Source organism: Naegleria lovaniensis (assembly GCF_003324165.1).
Source record: "Naegleria lovaniensis strain ATCC 30569 chromosome Unknown tig051, whole genome shotgun sequence".
Lineage (NCBI taxonomy): Eukaryota > Heterolobosea > Eutetramitea > Acrasida > Naegleriidae > Naegleria > Naegleria lovaniensis.
In genome coordinates, this window is record NW_025407873.1 from 67,232 (window position 1) to 84,722 (window position 17,491).

The 17,491-nt window shown below is 36.1% G+C and overlaps 9 protein-coding genes across 9 annotated transcripts; 5 read left to right on the plus strand and 4 right to left on the minus strand.

Moving 5' to 3' along the window:
- Nucleotides 1-107: 107 nt before the first annotated feature.
- On the plus strand, nt 108-1,220 carry C9374_011816 (uncharacterized protein; the record flags this gene model as incomplete). Its single annotated transcript, XM_044687513.1, has 1 exon — nt 108-1,220. One exon carries the CDS (start codon nt 108-110, stop codon nt 1,218-1,220), a length of 1,113 nt encoding a protein of 370 aa, XP_044542901.1.
- Nucleotides 1,221-2,200: 980 nt separating this feature from the next.
- On the minus strand, nt 2,201-3,300 carry C9374_011817 (uncharacterized protein; the record flags this gene model as incomplete). Its single annotated transcript, XM_044687514.1, has 2 exons — nt 2,201-2,688; nt 2,739-3,300. 2 exons carry the CDS (start codon nt 3,298-3,300, stop codon nt 2,201-2,203), a joined length of 1,050 nt encoding a protein of 349 aa, XP_044542902.1.
- An 888-nt stretch (nt 3,301-4,188) lies between these two features.
- C9374_011818 (uncharacterized protein) lies at nt 4,189-4,644 on the plus strand (the record flags this gene model as incomplete). The annotated part of the gene is made up of 1 exon (XM_044687515.1): nt 4,189-4,644. One exon carries the CDS (start codon nt 4,189-4,191, stop codon nt 4,642-4,644), a length of 456 nt encoding a protein of 151 aa, XP_044542903.1.
- Nucleotides 4,645-5,015: 371 nt separating this feature from the next.
- C9374_011819 (uncharacterized protein) lies at nt 5,016-5,447 on the minus strand (the record flags this gene model as incomplete). Its single annotated transcript, XM_044687517.1, has 1 exon — nt 5,016-5,447. The coding sequence occupies one exon, from the start codon at nt 5,445-5,447 to the stop codon at nt 5,016-5,018; it is 432 nt and encodes a 143-aa protein (XP_044542904.1).
- A 255-nt stretch (nt 5,448-5,702) lies between these two features.
- On the minus strand, nt 5,703-7,390 carry C9374_011820 (uncharacterized protein; the record flags this gene model as incomplete). Its single annotated transcript, XM_044687518.1, has 3 exons — nt 5,703-6,494; nt 6,588-6,838; nt 6,937-7,390. The coding sequence occupies 3 exons, from the start codon at nt 7,388-7,390 to the stop codon at nt 5,703-5,705; spliced, it is 1,497 nt and encodes a 498-aa protein (XP_044542905.1).
- Nucleotides 7,391-8,158: 768 nt separating this feature from the next.
- On the plus strand, nt 8,159-9,864 carry C9374_011821 (uncharacterized protein; the record flags this gene model as incomplete). Its single annotated transcript, XM_044687519.1, has 3 exons — nt 8,159-9,207; nt 9,278-9,592; nt 9,666-9,864. The coding sequence occupies 3 exons, from the start codon at nt 8,159-8,161 to the stop codon at nt 9,862-9,864; spliced, it is 1,563 nt and encodes a 520-aa protein (XP_044542906.1).
- A 417-nt stretch (nt 9,865-10,281) lies between these two features.
- Nucleotides 10,282-12,223, minus strand: C9374_011822 (uncharacterized protein; the record flags this gene model as incomplete). The annotated part of the gene is made up of 2 exons (XM_044687520.1): nt 10,282-11,917; nt 11,973-12,223. 2 exons carry the CDS (start codon nt 12,221-12,223, stop codon nt 10,282-10,284), a joined length of 1,887 nt encoding a protein of 628 aa, XP_044542907.1.
- A 391-nt stretch (nt 12,224-12,614) lies between these two features.
- C9374_011823 (uncharacterized protein) lies at nt 12,615-14,909 on the plus strand (the record flags this gene model as incomplete). The annotated part of the gene is made up of 1 exon (XM_044687521.1): nt 12,615-14,909. The coding sequence occupies one exon, from the start codon at nt 12,615-12,617 to the stop codon at nt 14,907-14,909; it is 2,295 nt and encodes a 764-aa protein (XP_044542908.1).
- Nucleotides 14,910-15,220: 311 nt separating this feature from the next.
- C9374_011824 (uncharacterized protein) lies at nt 15,221-16,960 on the plus strand (the record flags this gene model as incomplete). The annotated part of the gene is made up of 1 exon (XM_044687522.1): nt 15,221-16,960. The coding sequence occupies one exon, from the start codon at nt 15,221-15,223 to the stop codon at nt 16,958-16,960; it is 1,740 nt and encodes a 579-aa protein (XP_044542909.1).
- Between the last annotated feature and the right edge of the window lie 531 nt (nt 16,961-17,491).

Genomic DNA, 17,491 nt, shown 5'->3' on the forward strand with positions numbered 1-17,491 from the left:
TGGAAACCAATTCATCATTTAATAACAATTCCATCAACAACAATATCTTTATCATTTCAGAAATTATTTTCATTACAACATCAAGTTGAAAATTGATTGTAAAAAAAATGATGAAAGACACTTTATCCATTCAATCCAAAGAACCAAAGAGTGATGATAATGATGAACCTCTAGAAATCATTCCGATGAACAAATTCAATCATCCAAACCATAACAACCATCCATCAAAGAAGAGAAGTCTATGGATGCAACAAATTCCGATTCATCATGGCTCGAGTGATTGTTTTGAAATTAAAAAACGAAAATCATTGTTTCCGTCCCATACAGATGAACATCATGAAATTTTTATTTTTCATCCGTTCCATGATGAGAATATCCTATTTTGGATGTTGCAATTTTTGAACTCGGAATTTCTGATGCGAGTGTGTATGATGGTTTCTAAACAATGGTTGGAAGTGGCATTGAAAATTCCATTAGAATTTAATTTTAAACGCAAAATTTTCGATAGTTCATTGTTGTATCGAATGGTTTCATGTCGAAATGTGAAATATTTGAAAACTTTAATTTTAAATAATAATACGATTGGAGATGCAATCGTGAAGAGCATTGCTGAGAGTGAAAATATGAAAAATTTAACATGTCTTGGATTGGGTAATACCAGAATTGGATACAAGGCAATTACTGCATTGGCATCGAGTGAAATGATGAAAAATTTGAAAAGTTTGGATTTGAGTCTCAACAGCTTGTACACAGAGTCTTTTCTAATCTTGGCCAATAGCTCAATGCTGACGAATTTGACAGAATTGAATTTGTCCCGCTTGTCACTCACAGATCAAATCATGAACATCCTAACATCCTCTAAAAACACACAATATTTAACACGATTGAACTTGTATGACAATCAAATCGAGGATGAAGGATTGAAACTCATTGGAAATTCCATTCATCTTCAACAACATTTGAAATATTTAAACTTGGGATGCAATGACTTTACAGGCGATGGTCTAAAACTCTTCGTATCTACTCCAGTCATGAAGAATTTGAAAGAACTTGATATAAGCAAAGCACGAAATTGCGAAATTTTGGAAATTTTACTCGACGCTAGTTCCTGTTTGCGACATCTTGCTGCATTGATAGTCAGTCCTACTATGAATGATGATTTGTTGAAATTGCAACAACTATTACCACATGTTCGAATTGGAAATACTAGTTTAAGATGAATTGTGATGTTCATTAGGGCACAATTGCTATTTTCTCACTGTGTTTGCTGCCGATGTGAAAATGAGCTTGATATGGTATTGAACGTTAAATGGATCAAAAGAATGATGTTTGGATAAGGAATGGCTACGGCCATATCACGATGAATGCACCTCATCCCGTCCGATTTGAGAAGTTAAGCATCGTCGAGCTGCATCAGTACTGAGGTTGGAGACAACTTGGGAACCTGCAGTGCTACCTAGCCTTTTTGGTTTTTGGTTGCTTTAAATTTTGAGATGATCAATAATAACATTTCATTGACATAGGAGTATTTCGCCAGTGAGCTCATTAAAACACATTCCTCCAGGATAAAACATTCCATTCTTCTTAGTTGCCAGCGTTTTTCAAAAACTCCGTCCAATGTAAATGCAAAAAGATTGTCATAAAAGAAATCGGACACAATTAAGTGTTGTTGAGATGAACAATCAACAATTGTTGGAACGATAATCAAATGCAATCGGTGATAACTGGTTGAAAGTGTGGGTTTCTCTACATTTCTAACTAAAATCCATTCATTGTCATTCCTAGATGTTGAAAGATGTAATGCCTTCTTTAAATCCCCATTGGGTAAAGCTATGCAGCGAGGATTCGAAATGGTCTCTTCATTAAAGGAATGGTTTGGTTGTGTAACGATTTGTTTCAAATCAATTGTGTATTTCAAATGACTGGAATAATATCACGTTTCTACAAACAAAAACTTGTCCACTGAATACTGTAAACCCTTCAGCATTTGTTTCACCATGCTGATCATGATTTGGAATTTAGAGAAGAAGAATTGGCGTTTTCAACAACAAGTGCTGCTTCATTAAAATCAACTAATATTAACCGAACCATTTTAAAACATTTTTTTTTGCTATTTCACTTACAAATGTGTCGATAGTGATGGATAAAAAGAGACTCATCAACATTCAACAAGAATCTGAAGGTTTAATTCCACCTGAATTTAAAATACTTTCAAGTTTCTAATAGTGAACCAGCAGCTGGTTGAGTCACTACGCCCACTATACACACCAATGACTAAAATGTCCAATGTCACTTTGGAAGAAATGGAGGACGAAAACTTGATAATTCCATCACCTGTTTGAGAGACACTTCTTGTTGTTTGCACATTACTAAAGTCTTGAAAATATGGATACATGTAATAGCTATTGTAATTAGTGTATGCATAAACCTCTCTTCCCCATTTGAAAAAAGGTGTTACAGAATTTGGATTAATGTAATTATTACATGAACCTCCATCCTTAATTTCTAACTCAACACGTGTCACATTGAGTAATCTTGGAAAGCTTATTTGAATGGCTCCTGAAAATATTTGGCTGGGATAATTGTTGTGAGATATACTTGGAGAAACAGAGGAAGTGTAATACGAGTTTCCAATATTGACCTTCACTCCTTTCTTGAGATCCATCTTATTGTAATTCTTGTCTTCATCTGTTGCGAAATCAACATTAAATACAAACATCATTTCACCAACTACTTACACCATAATATGTCTTTCAACATGGCAATTTCATTCTGCATTTGGTTAAAGATCAAATCAATTTTCTCTTCCTGACTCAATGTTTGTTTCTTTAACTCGAATCGATAGGATACGCTTGCATCGAATGCATCATACAAGCTCAATACTACTCCACCTTGTTGATTGTTGGCAGACAATTCCATCATGAATTTGGGTGTCCTTGTGGTAATACAACTTTTGTAGTATCTAAACTCCATCAAATTGGAATTCAATTCCTCACATTTGTATTTATCGTACATGTTACTGGTATGGAAGAGCAATGTAGTGTGGTTGAGTACCATGGTAATTTGCAATTGTTGAACGACCAACTGATTGGAAGTGCTGGATTCTTGCTTGTTGTATGCTGTGAATTTGAATTCTTCATTTCCAGGAATGTTGAGATTATCTTGATTTCGTTCATTTTGAAGGGAAGCTCGAAGGTTTTCTAAAAGTGGTTTAGACTGGACAATGACACACTGATGGGAAAGTACGCAGAGAGTGGTTAACAAAAGAACCAGCAAGAAGCGACACTGTACAGCAAGCATGTTTGCTTTGTTTTTTGGTTTTGATAATTCCCAAGTGTCTAAAATAAGGCTTATCAGAATTGGTCATGCTGTCACGACGAGTAAATTGACAAACGACAGGTTCCTATAAGCGCATGGCCGTACTGGGGAGATATTAATGTATGCAAGTAAGTTGGACACAAAACGGACATCCATTAAGCTCCCTTAAACAATAGATATAATCTCTTAGAAGTTCGTACGGCCCTTAAGCAAATTGCAAATATCATCCTCGTTCCGCTCATAACTGAAGCGAACTAATAGCTTCTCTCGAGTCTAATCCATGCATACACTGTTTCAATTTCAACCAATAATTTCATGAAAGTATGTCTGAGAAATGAATAATAAATGTTCAACGTGATTAGATGCATTCCGTATTACCCGTATTCAACAAAGACTTCTTGCTACGTGAATTTTTCTTGCCTCATTTGTACATGACCACTCATCCAATACGACTGAAAGGCTCAAGTCCTCCTCTCTTTCTCTCTACAGAGACATGCCTTACCTTCCTCCTCCTCTCTTCATCATCGGAATTACATTTTTTTCATCAACGGTTTCTTCGAAGCAGAAGGGAAATTAGGAATTTGTCCTCATTTGGTTGGCAACCTCAACGGTCGTTTTTTAAATCCGAGAGCCATTATGACGGGCGCAATTTCAATGCCTTGCATACCTATGAGAATGCATTAAAAGTTGATGATGGAGAATGTCCTTTTGCTTTTCAAAACAAAAACAAACTCTTGCGCACACACAGCAACACTGTTTTTTGTTGACTCTGTCTCTTCATCGATTGACCATAACGACAGCATCAAAACAATATTAACAACCAGTATCCTTTGAACAGTTCTCGACGTCGATATTTAAGCCTGAATATTCATGTCTCTTCAACAACAACCAACGACCAATAATATACTTGTTCTCGGAATGACTCGTCGTATTCTCATGTTCTCAATGTGTCTAGTTGCTGCAACCATTCTCATTCTCTTCTTCCTTCCTTCCAACATTGAAAGTCAAACCTTGTCTTCGTCTTCAACTGTTTCTGCTCCTTCTCCTCGTAATCATACCAAAGACACTTCTTCAGTGAGTTTGGATCCTCTCGAACAAGATTTACAACAACAACATCTCCATGAACGATATATGCAAACGTTTTGGATTCATCGAGAACATTATAAATTTAATTCAGCAGTTTTGTTTGAGACTGTGACTTGGTGGTTGATGATTGTGATGGGAGTGGTGTATGTGGCTATGGAAGGACCAAAAACATTGTCGTGGTTGGGTTTGAATGGAAAGAAGAAGAAGGAACAGGAACCATTGAAGGAAAAGTCTCATTGAGTGGTGATGTGACATTTGGCACATTGTTATATTACATATTATTCATCACCTCTATTTATTGAATCAAATGGAATGATCGATTTGACCTTGTAACAAGAAATGGAAACATGGAGTCTATTTCATTGACATAAAACATATAGCCTTAAAAGATAGTAGTGCCAACAACAACAACAACAAACGTATTATTTATTGGGATGGTGTGAAATCAAAAAGCAAGGACTACGAATGGATGTAAATACTACAACAGAGAAATTATTACCAATTTTGAATATAATAAATATTGAATGTTAATTGTAAAAACCATGTTCAAATCATAACATTCAAATTAGCCAATGGTGACACACTTGCCATAAAAGTAATGAAACACTTTTTTACACATCGTCTTCGAAATGTAAATGACCCTTCTTCTTTTCTTTCCTTCCTCCATTGTGCCTAGAGTCTATTTCATGATCCTCATTCATTTCATGAGATGATTGCTGTTGTTGTTGAGCTGCTTCCATTTGAGCCTTTCGTTCTTTTCTCTTTTTCATCCAATAATAAATCGCAAAGACCATCACGACCAATAGAACGGAAATGACAAGCAGTAATAAACACACAAGAATGACACGTTCCGTAGAGGATCCAGAATTAGTGGTTGTAGAAGAAGAGGTTGTTGTGTTATGAGCTGATGAATTAGTGGCATAGAGAGTCATCACTGTTTGGAGGTTGTTATCATTGTTCTCGTTGTTCAATAATTCGTGAGCGGTACAACAGAATGAGGAAAACATGATCATACAGATAGCAGTTGCTATGATCACATTCATGATGATGAGGCTCGACGATGATGAATAAGAACGATGATGCACGTGTCGGGAAGAGTTGAAAATTGAGAGCGACATTTTTTATCATCGGCGTCTTGGATACAAATTTGGAATCAATAACAATTTCGAATGGATGACCATGATTGTGTAATATTTGTCCAACACACAATAAGGTTAAAATTCAGTTTCTTTCTTGAAACTCTTGATGTATCTAATCATGTGAACTGAACTTGGCTTCCTTTCAAAAGAAAATTATTTTCAATGATGATCGTTAGGAGAAGATAAGGATGACGATGAGGGTTGTGACGAGGTGTTGGTAAATAAATTATGGAATGATTTGTACAGCTTTTCGTTGAAGGTTGAGGCTTGAATCTCTGCATTGGAATGCACTTTCTGAAGGAGTTCATAACATTTGGCCAGTGATCGTCTCAGATCCATAATGTCATCTTGATAAATATCGCCTATCGAAGTTTTGCTGGAATCATCTGCAACCGTTGGATGAGAGTTATTGAAAGAAGAACTGGTTAGAGAGGTATGATCGGTCACTTCCTCAGTAGGAGAGTGTATCGAGTCGGTCTGAACGTTACTGCTTTCTAACACAATTGAGTTGTTGGGGCTTTGATTAAAAGTAGTAGTATTACAGGACTTTTTGGCAAGGGTTTCAACAGTTTCATGAATATGAGCTAGCTCTGACCAACATTCTGAAATACCTTTCTGAAATGATGGCGAGCCACTCCATTCAGGGCACACTCCTGTCACAACAAGAAATTTTACAAAAATGGTTGGACCTACTTTGCCCTCTGACACGAACATGTCCTTGAGGAAAGGTCCAGAAGACATGAAAGGTACAGCACCGGTGATATTATTGTGACTTCCAAATGGTCCAAAAACTTTTCCAGTGTTCGTTTCAAATTTAACTTGAATTAATGCTTCTCGTTGTAGGCCTGATACTTTTACAATAAATTCATTTTCAGAAAGATAAATGTCCGCTCCATCTGTACCTCCAGTGGGATTTCCGTAAGCTTTTAGTGTGTTGTTCGAATAATAGATCTGTAATAAGAAGACATTATAATCGTTCACAATTTGATGTCATAAATACAGTATTCCATATGTGTTATGTTTTGAAATGCATCATTCACTTACACCAATGTAATCAATATAAATTCCCCATCGAATTGCAATTTTACGAATTTTTAAAAAAGGCGAAACAATCCTCTTGAAAATATATCCATTGGTCGAATATTCTCCACTCTGTAACTTTTCCAAATTTCCATATTTAAACTTTATGAACTTGTTGAAATAGACTTGCTTTTGCTCATCAGAAAGAGGCACAAGTTCTTGATTCTTTTTCAATGAGTTGCTTGACGTTGTTGATGTTGTTGCTGAAGGACTTTCTAAATTATTAGAACAATATTTTCAATATAAAAATGATGTAATTCCACACACGTTGCATAATAATCCCGAATCAATCCTTGAATTTTCAACAACAAACCTTTTGGTACTTGAGTAAATCTAGAGATCATACTCATAAATTGGTCTTCGGAATATCTTCTCATCGTTTCAGGATAATTTTCAAATAAATAATCAACATGTTCCTCTAAACTCTCCAACGGAATATTTACTGGACCATCCGTAGCAGAGTTATTTCCACCCGATAATGAATTTGAACTGTTAGATGATGCCATGATGGATGATTTTCTCATTGCACCTCCAGAACTCGGGCTCTTCTGATCACTAGTTGTTGTAGCAATATTTAACGACCGAAGATCTTCTCCTTCTAAAAGGCTGTTCGTAGATCCTTCATGTACCGATGTTCCCATGAATGATTTCAAAAAAGCACCAAATCCACCACTACTACTGTTGGATGAAGGTGCAGAGATGGTAGAAAGACTTCTCCGAGAGACACCCGAATTCGGTGGTGGTGGTGTGGGAGATGGATTGGACATTCTGTGCGTGGTTGGGAAAGAAGGTTCCAAAATTTTTTTTTGAATTGGATTCGAAAATGAAAGTGAAACGAAGAATTTGTGTGTAAGATGAAAAGGTTGAGCTTGCAAAACAGCCACCCATGCTAGGAAGTGAATTAAAAGAGATAGCTTGTAGTTGGATGGACAGAATTTGACCACTAAGCATGAAACAGCCAATTCCTTTGATGAGCTCACATACCAAACCGCAACAATCAAAAGTAAATCAAAAGGTTAATAATAATAATTTCACGGTAAAACTTCTGTAGTATGCATATTTTTGGTTTGGCTTGGTTTCGTGTGGACAGCTTAGTTCGTCAATGTCACCCTGTTCATTGTGATGTGGTGTAATTCCCAGGATCTCTAAAGAATCAAGCTAAAATTTAAGCGAGAGGAATATTCGTAAACTCTTCCAAAAATGTATAATTGATCAAAATCAAACTCGAAAGTCGCTTTTTTAACATTCTTCCAGAGAGATGAGACCTTTCCATTGGAAAAATGTCTCGACTGCTTCTCCCTCGTGGTCCTCCCTTTCACTCCACATTTCCATTCCACTTCCCTTCTCTCAAATCGTTTTTTATTGTTTTCATCACTCTATTCCTCTTCTCACTTCTCTGTTCCTCTAACCATTTCAATGAACGATCATCTACTCTTCCATTCTTCACAAATTCTCCTCATTCCATAATTGTACAAGCACAATCTCTCACTTGTGAAATGACAGAAATGAATGATTTTTCACAACCTTGTCGATCGATGCGAGTCGGAACCAAACTTGCTTCCATGACCTATGCCAGATACATTGGAATGGATTACTATTACGATGCTTTTCCTCAATATTTATGTGAACTTGAACCATTGACAAGTTCAGGATGGACATGTTCACACTTTCTCAATGACACTTGGCTTTCACAAACGGCTGTGGAATTTTCACAATTATCCTCTCATTTCCATTCGATTGTGTTTTTAAATTCCATTCCAAATAAGAATCAAAATGACAACAACAGTTCGCCGATTTCCACCACAGATGAGAGAATGAAACGATTGGTCTTGTCGAAAGGTCTTTCATTTCTTTCACTTCTTTCTTCTCAACTCAATCAAACGTCATCTTTGAATTCAAAGGATTTACAACAACAACAACAATTTAAACAACTCGCTGAAAGAATTCAACTCTTCAATTATTGTTCTCATTGTAATCATTCTGAATTTACCAAATTTATGAAATGGAGATCTTCTAAATTTTCTTCTTTAAAAACATTGTTCGAAAATGGATATTGCGGAGGAACAATGTCACAACCACATGGAATTCCATTCTTATCCACTGATTCTTCTCAACAAGTTTCCATTGCATGTGTATGTCCGAATGGTGTCATTTCCAATGATTGTGGTTTCTATAGTGATTTTTATTATCCATTAATGATTGGTCCTCCACTCTATGTCATTGAATTAGTGGTCATTGTAGTATTATTGATATTGACAATCCTTTTGAATATCATTCCTAACATGAAACGAATTTCAGAAAATTATTCGAAATTTATCATTCATGGAAATCGAGAATGGAAAAGATTTCTTTTTGGAATGGCTGCTGATTTCAAACTGTATACCAATCTCTTGCTCGTTGTTTCATTACTGAGCTCAGCTTCGACTATTTCATGCAGAATGGCCAATCAAATTGAAGCAGCAACGATTTTACAGAGTTGTACTGGAGTGTTTTTGTTTGTGGCGTCCTTATATGTGCTATTTTCATGGATTGATGTGATTCATATTGCACTCAAAAGTAGAGCGAGTTCATCTCCAATCATTGTGTAAGTGATTTGGAAATTTTCAAATTATATTGTGTGAAAAATTTAACACAAATTTAACTTAAATTTTCAGATTATGCTGTCATTTGGTTGGCAGTTTCTTAATCTTACTCTTAACCATCTATGTCGTGATGAGTATTGTATCCTATTCCATGAATAATATTTTTGGAGGATTTGTGTATGCATTTGTGGCGCTCATTGTAGTACTCTCAATTGTGTTTTGGATTTTATTGCTTATTGTGGCAGGAATTTTAATGAAAATGTTATCAAAAACTCATAAGGTTCGACTTTTAGAATATCGATTTACCAAGTTTGTGATTTATATCTGTATTTGCTTTTTGCCAATGTTTGTTCAAATTGCAAATATTATAAGTATTGGAATTAATGAGTAAGTAGTGTCGTAGTGAAAGATGATAATTGTTTCAAATTTTTCATTTTCTTGACCTCAACTCATAATTCAGAGCTTGGCGATGTCGATTCTATAACGCACTCGAGTATCATTTGCTAACCTTTGTCAATAATACTCTCTCAATGGGATTCATTTACATTGTTTTCTCTAAGGAAACATTTTTCAAGACCATGATTGGAAAAGGGTGTAAAAAAGCGATTGAAAAGTATTTGCCATCCATTTCATCTGTCAAAGAATCACCAAACAAGTAACTTTATTCGTGTTGTATATTAATTTATTTACTAACGAACTCTTAATGAGTTAAATGTGTACTCTAAAACTATTGTGAATTTATTAAAAAACAATCCAAAGCGGTTCGCGTTTTGCATAAATTTTGCACCTTTGCCCCAACAGTCTTTTGTTTTTTCGACAACAGACACTCCGTTTGCTCTGAAAGACTGAGTTATTGTGAAAAAGCAGGGTCAATTGTGAAACTGCAGTGGTTTTTCTTCAATTAGCGAATTACTTTAACAATACCTTAGAATTTTATTGAGGATGAAGATCCTCAGGATGAATTTGTGTAAATTGTTGAATTGAGAGTGCAGTTGTGGAATAGCAGAATCAATGAGTTGTTACGATCGTTCTTTGGTTGTCGAAATTTAATATGAAATAACAATTATTTACATTGGCTATTGAGAGGTTTGAGATGCCTCGTTCTTCTTTTTCTCATACTCTTTACATGTTAATTGAAAAAGCTCGATAAATTTGTCCATATATTTCTCAACATCTTCCTTGGAAAGGGCATTCAGGTAACAAATTGCAAATTCCAATTCATGTGTTATGGAATTCGTGTAGAAAATGTTCGAAACGCCACATTGGCTTCCACACGAAGAGTAACCTCCAACTGATAATTCAACTGTGACGTTTTTCCCACAAATGGGTTCTAATTTTCCTAAATTACTGAACACCATTTGATGGGATGGTTTTCTGCTCATGTCAAATGTGCTATGAATGAATGACATGACCTTTCCCATGAATTGATACAGAGCTGTAGAATAGAAATATTTGCGGTCGAGAGCTTTTTTCGTGTCTTCGGAAATTTTCCAAATTATTTCTTCAAGAACAGCAGAGTCTTGAGACTTGTTCTTATCTAGGGCAAAGGAAATGGCACCAAAAACAGAAGATGCATAATTTCTTGTCACAGAACTGCTGTCTATTTTAAGTGGTGGCAATAGACATGGACGTAGATCGACTGTGATTGAATTTGTGAAGGAATAATCTTGTGAGTGTTCTTCCACAGTTCCAAAACAGAGTGTCCAAGCAAGTGTACAAACAGCATGAACAAAGGATGTCACAGTGATTTGCTTTTCATGGCACATTTTCTCAATGACTGCTGTTTCTGCACTTCCAAGACGTCTCACTAAAATATCACATGTGCAAGGCTCTGGGAAGTCCTTCTTCACAGGGAAGAATACTTTTGGTCTCAATCCATTATGGGAAGCAGTAGTATAGAGGAATTTGAGAAATTCGAAAAAATTGGTAACAGATGTCAATAGACGTGGATTATCGGCTGGTGCTCCTGTGCTGGAATGAGAAGGTTGGCTCAGTGAAGCATTTTTCAATAAAGCTTCAATAGGAGAAATAGGTATTGGTGTCAACCATTGATGTGCTTCAATATTCGCTTCAATTTTCTCAATTTCTTTCTTAGCTGAAGGATCTTTCTTTTCTGACAAGAAGTAATCCATCAAGACTGAAAAATCGGTCATAACTTGCTTAATGGCGTTTGCATCCATGATACCATGGAAAAAGGCCAAAGACAAAATGAACTTTCCTTTTGTGAAGGGAGAAGGAGTTAGAGACAAGGTCCACAATGGATGCAAGGAATTGTTTTTGTACGTAAAGTTGTGTTTCAATTCGTGTTTCACTCGATACTGGCAGAGCTCTTTGTCAGATGTCACCTTTTCCAAATTCACATCACATGTTTCATCGATCTTAATGTTTACAGGTACATTTTCCACAAACTTGAATTCCAAGGTGTTGGGCAAGAGGATGAAAAAATCTTCCCAAACTCTTCTGACAATATCTTCTCGAGTTTCATCTTCTAGTTTTCGTTTCCATAGTTTTGCAAATTCTTGTTGAATCAAGCTCTTATTGTCATCTTTAATGACTGGAACCGCAGTGAGCATGGGATGTCGATATTGCAATATTTTGACGCTTTTGTTGCAAATCTCAATCATTTTCTCAACAGAGATGTCCTTCACTACTGACGGCGAAAAGTTACAAATTCCAGCTACAGCCAAATTGTGAGTTCCCAAAAACAATTCACTGTTCAGCCAATGATGATTTATCGAGCAAGAGATGATAAGTGTTCATGACTTACCTTCCAAATCGTTGGAAAAAGAAGTGTTCCATGTCTGTCAATGGTGCAGTGTTGACAATTTTGCAATTTTCACAATTTTCAAGAATTGAGTTGAGTGATGAATTAAACATGACTGGCAACTCTTCGTCCGCCAATTCCGCACCTGCATCCTTTTGATGTTCTCGATGTTGCTTCAAATAATGATACAAAATAAGAGCAAGGCCTAAGGTTGACAAGAGACAAGTGCTGACAATCAGCCAATAGCTATTCATGATGACAAAATTGCCTAGATTTTGATTGCATTGCGAGTTGATCATGCTTCCGTCAGTTACTGTCAAGGGGGTTGGAGATGTTTGATGCGTGGTTATGACGTTATTCAATTTTTTTCTTTTAGCTTCTTTTCAAAACACCAATTTTAGATATTTGCTATGTTCTCGACTTGAAGGATTATTTTGGAAATTGGACCTCCTACCCCGAATCCAATAGAAGAATAGTAACGCTATTTCACTGGCCTTTGAAATTTTCGTACATATCACGATCATTCATGAATGAACATTGGATTGTTTCTGAGAAATTTCATCATCAACTGTATTTAAATAAATAAAAAGTGATCATCATCACATGAATCGCTGCACGTTCAATATTTTTTTTATTTTAAAAAAAATGAATGAAATTCAGCTCAAGATTGATCGGCAACAACAATTTGAAAAAAAGCAACGAGAACAGGAGGAGCAAAAACACGGAAAGAAACGAAATAGAGATTTTCAAAATCAAAAGAAAGATGATACAAATTTACCTCCGGGATATACATACAACTATGGAAATGTTGATCGGTCCCGTACATCAAAAGTGAAAGATAAAAGGAGTGCTCCCTTGCAGATTACGGCTGAACAAATCATCAGAGAGGCCTATGAGAGATCTGAAAAGGATATTGTCGCTCCGAAGCAGGATATCAAGGATATGGAAGAATTGGAGGAGTATCGACTTCGGATGAGAAAACAATATGAAGACAATATTCGTAAGAATAGATATAGAATTATTAATTATATTAGATATGCTCAATGGGAAGAAAAACAAAAACAACTTGAGAGAGCACGATCAGTTTTTGAAAGAGCGCTTGATGTAAATTATCGGGAGGTTAACTTGTGGTTAAGATACGCTGAAATGGAAATGAGAAACAAATTTGTTAACCACGCTAGAAATATTTGGGACAGAGCAGTAAGCTTACTACCTCGTATCGATCAGCTATGGTACAAGTATATTCACATGGAAGAAATGTTAAAAAATATTAATGCAGCCAGGCAGCTGTTTGACCGATGGATGGAGTGGCAACCAGACGAAAAAGGATGGAAATCCTACGTCAGCTTTGAGTTAAGATATGGTGAAATTGAAAGAGCAAGAAAAGTTTGTGAAAAATTCATTAGAGTACATCCTGAAATCAAAACATGGCTATATTACGCCAAATTCGAGCAAAAGTATGGCCAAGAAGAAGGAAAAGACAGAACAAGATTAATTTTCGAAAGAGCAACCACATTATTTGATCTTGATGTATTACTCAAGGCACAAAACTTTACTAGACAAAATTTGGATGAGGTGGTTGGACTCTATATCGCTTTTGCCGAATTTGAGGTTACCAACAACGAAATTGAAAGAGCTAATGCAATTTACAAATATTTACTAGATCGTGTACCTAAGGACTATGCCGAAGGCCTCTATCAAAAATTTGTTTCTTTCCAAAAGCAATTTGGAGATGCTAATAGCATTGAAAACGTCATATACAACAAGAAACGGTTCGAATTTGAAAATGATCTCAAAGAAAATCCTAACAATTATGATGTTTGGATTCAATATTTACAAATGACAATGGAACACAACGGATCTGATAATCTTGATGAGACACGAGATTTGTTTGAAAGAGCCATTGCAAATGTTCCACCTCTCAAGGAAAAACGTTTCTGGAAACGATATATATATATTTGGATTAATTACGCAATATTCGAAGAATTGACTGCCAAGAATATTACTAGAACGAGACAAGTTTTTCAAGGTTGCTTGGAGCTATTAAGAAGCGAAGAATATTCTTCTCCCAATATTAACTTCTCTAAAATTTGGATCATGTTCGCCCATTTCGAAATTAGACAACGGAATATTGATGACGCCAGAAAAATTCTCAACGCCGCCATATCCTGCCTTCCAAAAGATAAGATTTTCAAAGAATACATCAAAGTTGAATTATCATTGGGAAATATTGACACTGTTAGACAGCTCTTCCAAAAACAACTTGAAGTGTCTCCTTCCAGTTGCGAATCATGGAAGAACTATGCAGAGTTAGAACAAAAGGTAAAAGAATATGAAAGAGCTCGAAGAATTTATGAATTAGCAGTTAACCAACCCAACCTAGACATGCCAGAACTCATTTGGAAATGCTACATTGATTTTGAAATTGAACAAAAAGAATATGACAAAGCTAGAGCTCTGTTCAAGAGACTTCTCGACAAGAGTAAGCATGTCAAAGTTTGGATAAGCTATGCACTCTTTGAAAAAAGTCTAGGAAAAGATAACATTGAACGAACACGTCAAGCTTATGAAGACGCTTACACCTACTTTAAGAAAGGTTCCATAGAAGAAGGAGGTCAACAACAAGCTGCAGATGAAGAGGCTCAAATTTCCAAACGAGAGCAACGTTACCAATTATTACTATCATGGATTGCATTTGAGGAATCTCTCGAAAATAATCAAGAAATGATTAACAAATTAAAACAAAAGAAACCAACCAAGATCCGACGAAAGAAGAAGGTTCTCAATCAAGAAGGAGAAGCCTCCGGATGGACCGAATACATTGACTATGTCTTTAACGACGAAGAAGCAGAAGGAACAGCCAATAAGGCCAATTTGAAGATTCTCGAAAAGGCTCTCCTCTGGAAGAAAATGCAACAACAAAAGAAGGCTCAACAATAATATTTATTTCACCTATCACATGGACACACCGTGTGAAGAAGAAACTTGCAAGTTGATTACTCTTAAAAAATGCACAAAACACTGTTTCTGATTTTCATTCTCTTTACATTTTCAACATTCATTGACGATGATCATCATCGACACTCTCTGATTTCGGCCCATCCAATAAAAATGTCATATACCTCATCCCTCTTTCCTCCAATTTCATTTCAAATGAAAATCCATTCCTTCAAATTCTTCAATTCATTGACAGCGAAACCAAACGAGGCATTCCGATGATTCAAATCTCTACCACAAGCGACACCACATACATGAGCGATTCCAATGGAGTCATTGCCATCCTTGAGCCTGGACTCATTGGACACTCGGTTTGGATTTCCATTCCCAGTGATGGTCAATATCAATTTTTGAATGGAAGCGACCCCATTGTTGGAGTGAGTGGCATTTCAATTCCATTCTCTCAAAAGTCTCCCATCGTTTTAGAAATGAAACGATTGAAATTGGCAGAGAGATTGTATCGAGTGACAGGAGAAGGAATTTATAGAGATTCATTCTTGGGAAATGTGCAAGTTCCGAATATTTCACACGACATGATTTTGAAAAAGTTTTTATTGAATGAACAAGTCACTGGACAAGACAGCGTCATGAACGTCATCTATAAGGGAAGATATTATTGGTTTTTTGGCGACACAAATAATGTACAGAAATTGCTTGGTAATTTTCATGCCACAGCTGCTTTTACGAATTTAAAAGAAATTTCCTCGCTTTCAACAAGCCCAAATTTGACATATATTGTGAATGGGAAAGATGGAAATTTTGTGAAGGGAGTGGCACCTGTAGAACCAAAAAATCTTCCAACTTGGATTCATGCTCTGTATGTGGAAGATGGCAGCAGCATGTATGCAACCTATATGAAACCAGATTCTAATTTAAATATTGTGAAACGAGGATTTTTGAAATGGAATGATTATTTAGAGGAATTTGAGGAAATTTCTCAAATTGATTTCAATACTCAATTTTCGTATCCGATTGATGGCTCTCATGTTGTAAAGACCTCTCCTCACGATGCAGAGGATGGATATATTTATTTTGGCCAACCTTATCCAATTGTAAGATGTAAAAAGTATTTGGATTTATCAACCTATGAATCATTCACACCTCTCAAAATCAACACTTCAAATTCGGATTTAAATAATTTACAGTTTGATCGAGACGAAAATAGTGGAAAATTAATTTATGGATGGAAACGAGGCACGTCTCCTCTCTCGGCAGAGCAAATGGCACAGCTTGTGAAAATGGGCAAAATGAAACCTCAAGAAGCGTACTTACTGCAATTGAAATCTCATGAAAGTGGACAAGTCATTCAAGCTCATGCTGGAAGCGTGCATTACAACGCATTCAGAGATCTATATATTTTAATTGCTGAGCAGAACGATGGAACCGAGTCATCACTTGGTGAAATTTGGTACTCAGAAGGTTTGACTCCTATTGGGCCATTTCTATATGGTGTGAAAATTGTTACGCATCAAAAAATGGATTTTTATAATCCCTCTCATCATTATGAATTTGATGAACACAATGGAAAAATCATTTACTTTGAAGGAACTTACTCGAATTTTTGGACCAATTTGCCACCTACTCCGAAATACAACTATAATCAACAAATGTATCGATTAGATGTGAGTAAGGCTTCTGAACAAATACCAATTGCAGTGTTTAAGAGAAATGATAATAATTTTCACACCTTGGATCGTAAGGTCGTTCGAAAGACATCTCCCAAGCTGGTTGCTGTGGAATTTTATGCATTTTCCAAGCCATGCGAATCAGCATGTATTGCCATTTATCAACACAAAATGAATGACCAATATTTATTGACGTTGACCTCCAACAAACAAGATGATTCGCTGGAACCCATATTCTATGCATTGGATCCCATTCACGTGAAAGATCAACATAGTAACATCAGTCTATTTCCTTTTTATCAAGAGTTGAAATTAGGTGATGGCCACACAGTCCTTGTCTTTTCTCACAGAGATGATCTCATTGTTTGATAGCTAGATCTATAATTCTGGAATTTATTGAGTTACAAAGTTACATTTGGATGATCACACTTCTTTCAACAGTTGGTGAAGATGAAATTCTCAAGATATTGATTTGATGGATTTTTCAAAAGCTTTTTTGGTCCCTCAACAACAACAACAACACATAACAGTTGTTGTGCCCATCCATCCAACAAGTGACTGTGCCAAAATGACTCAATTTGGATTGTTTCATGTCCTTTTAAGGCCGGAGTTCACCAACGTCCGTACCTTAAAATACCAAACGGTTTGTTTAACCAACCTCAAAAAAAAAAGATCACTTCTCTCTACAGTACATTTCGCTTGATCCGATTAAGCAACGGTTAGAAACCACTGGCATAGGCTCTACTCTCTTATTCTCTGTATTTCATTGTTATCAGCCTTCTCATTATTGTAAATTTCATCAGCTTAAAGATCCTTTTGTAAATATGAGCTCCTCACATCTGAATACCCCACACCCATCCTATCTATCCAAGCACCGAAACAGTTTCAGTTCGGATCCAC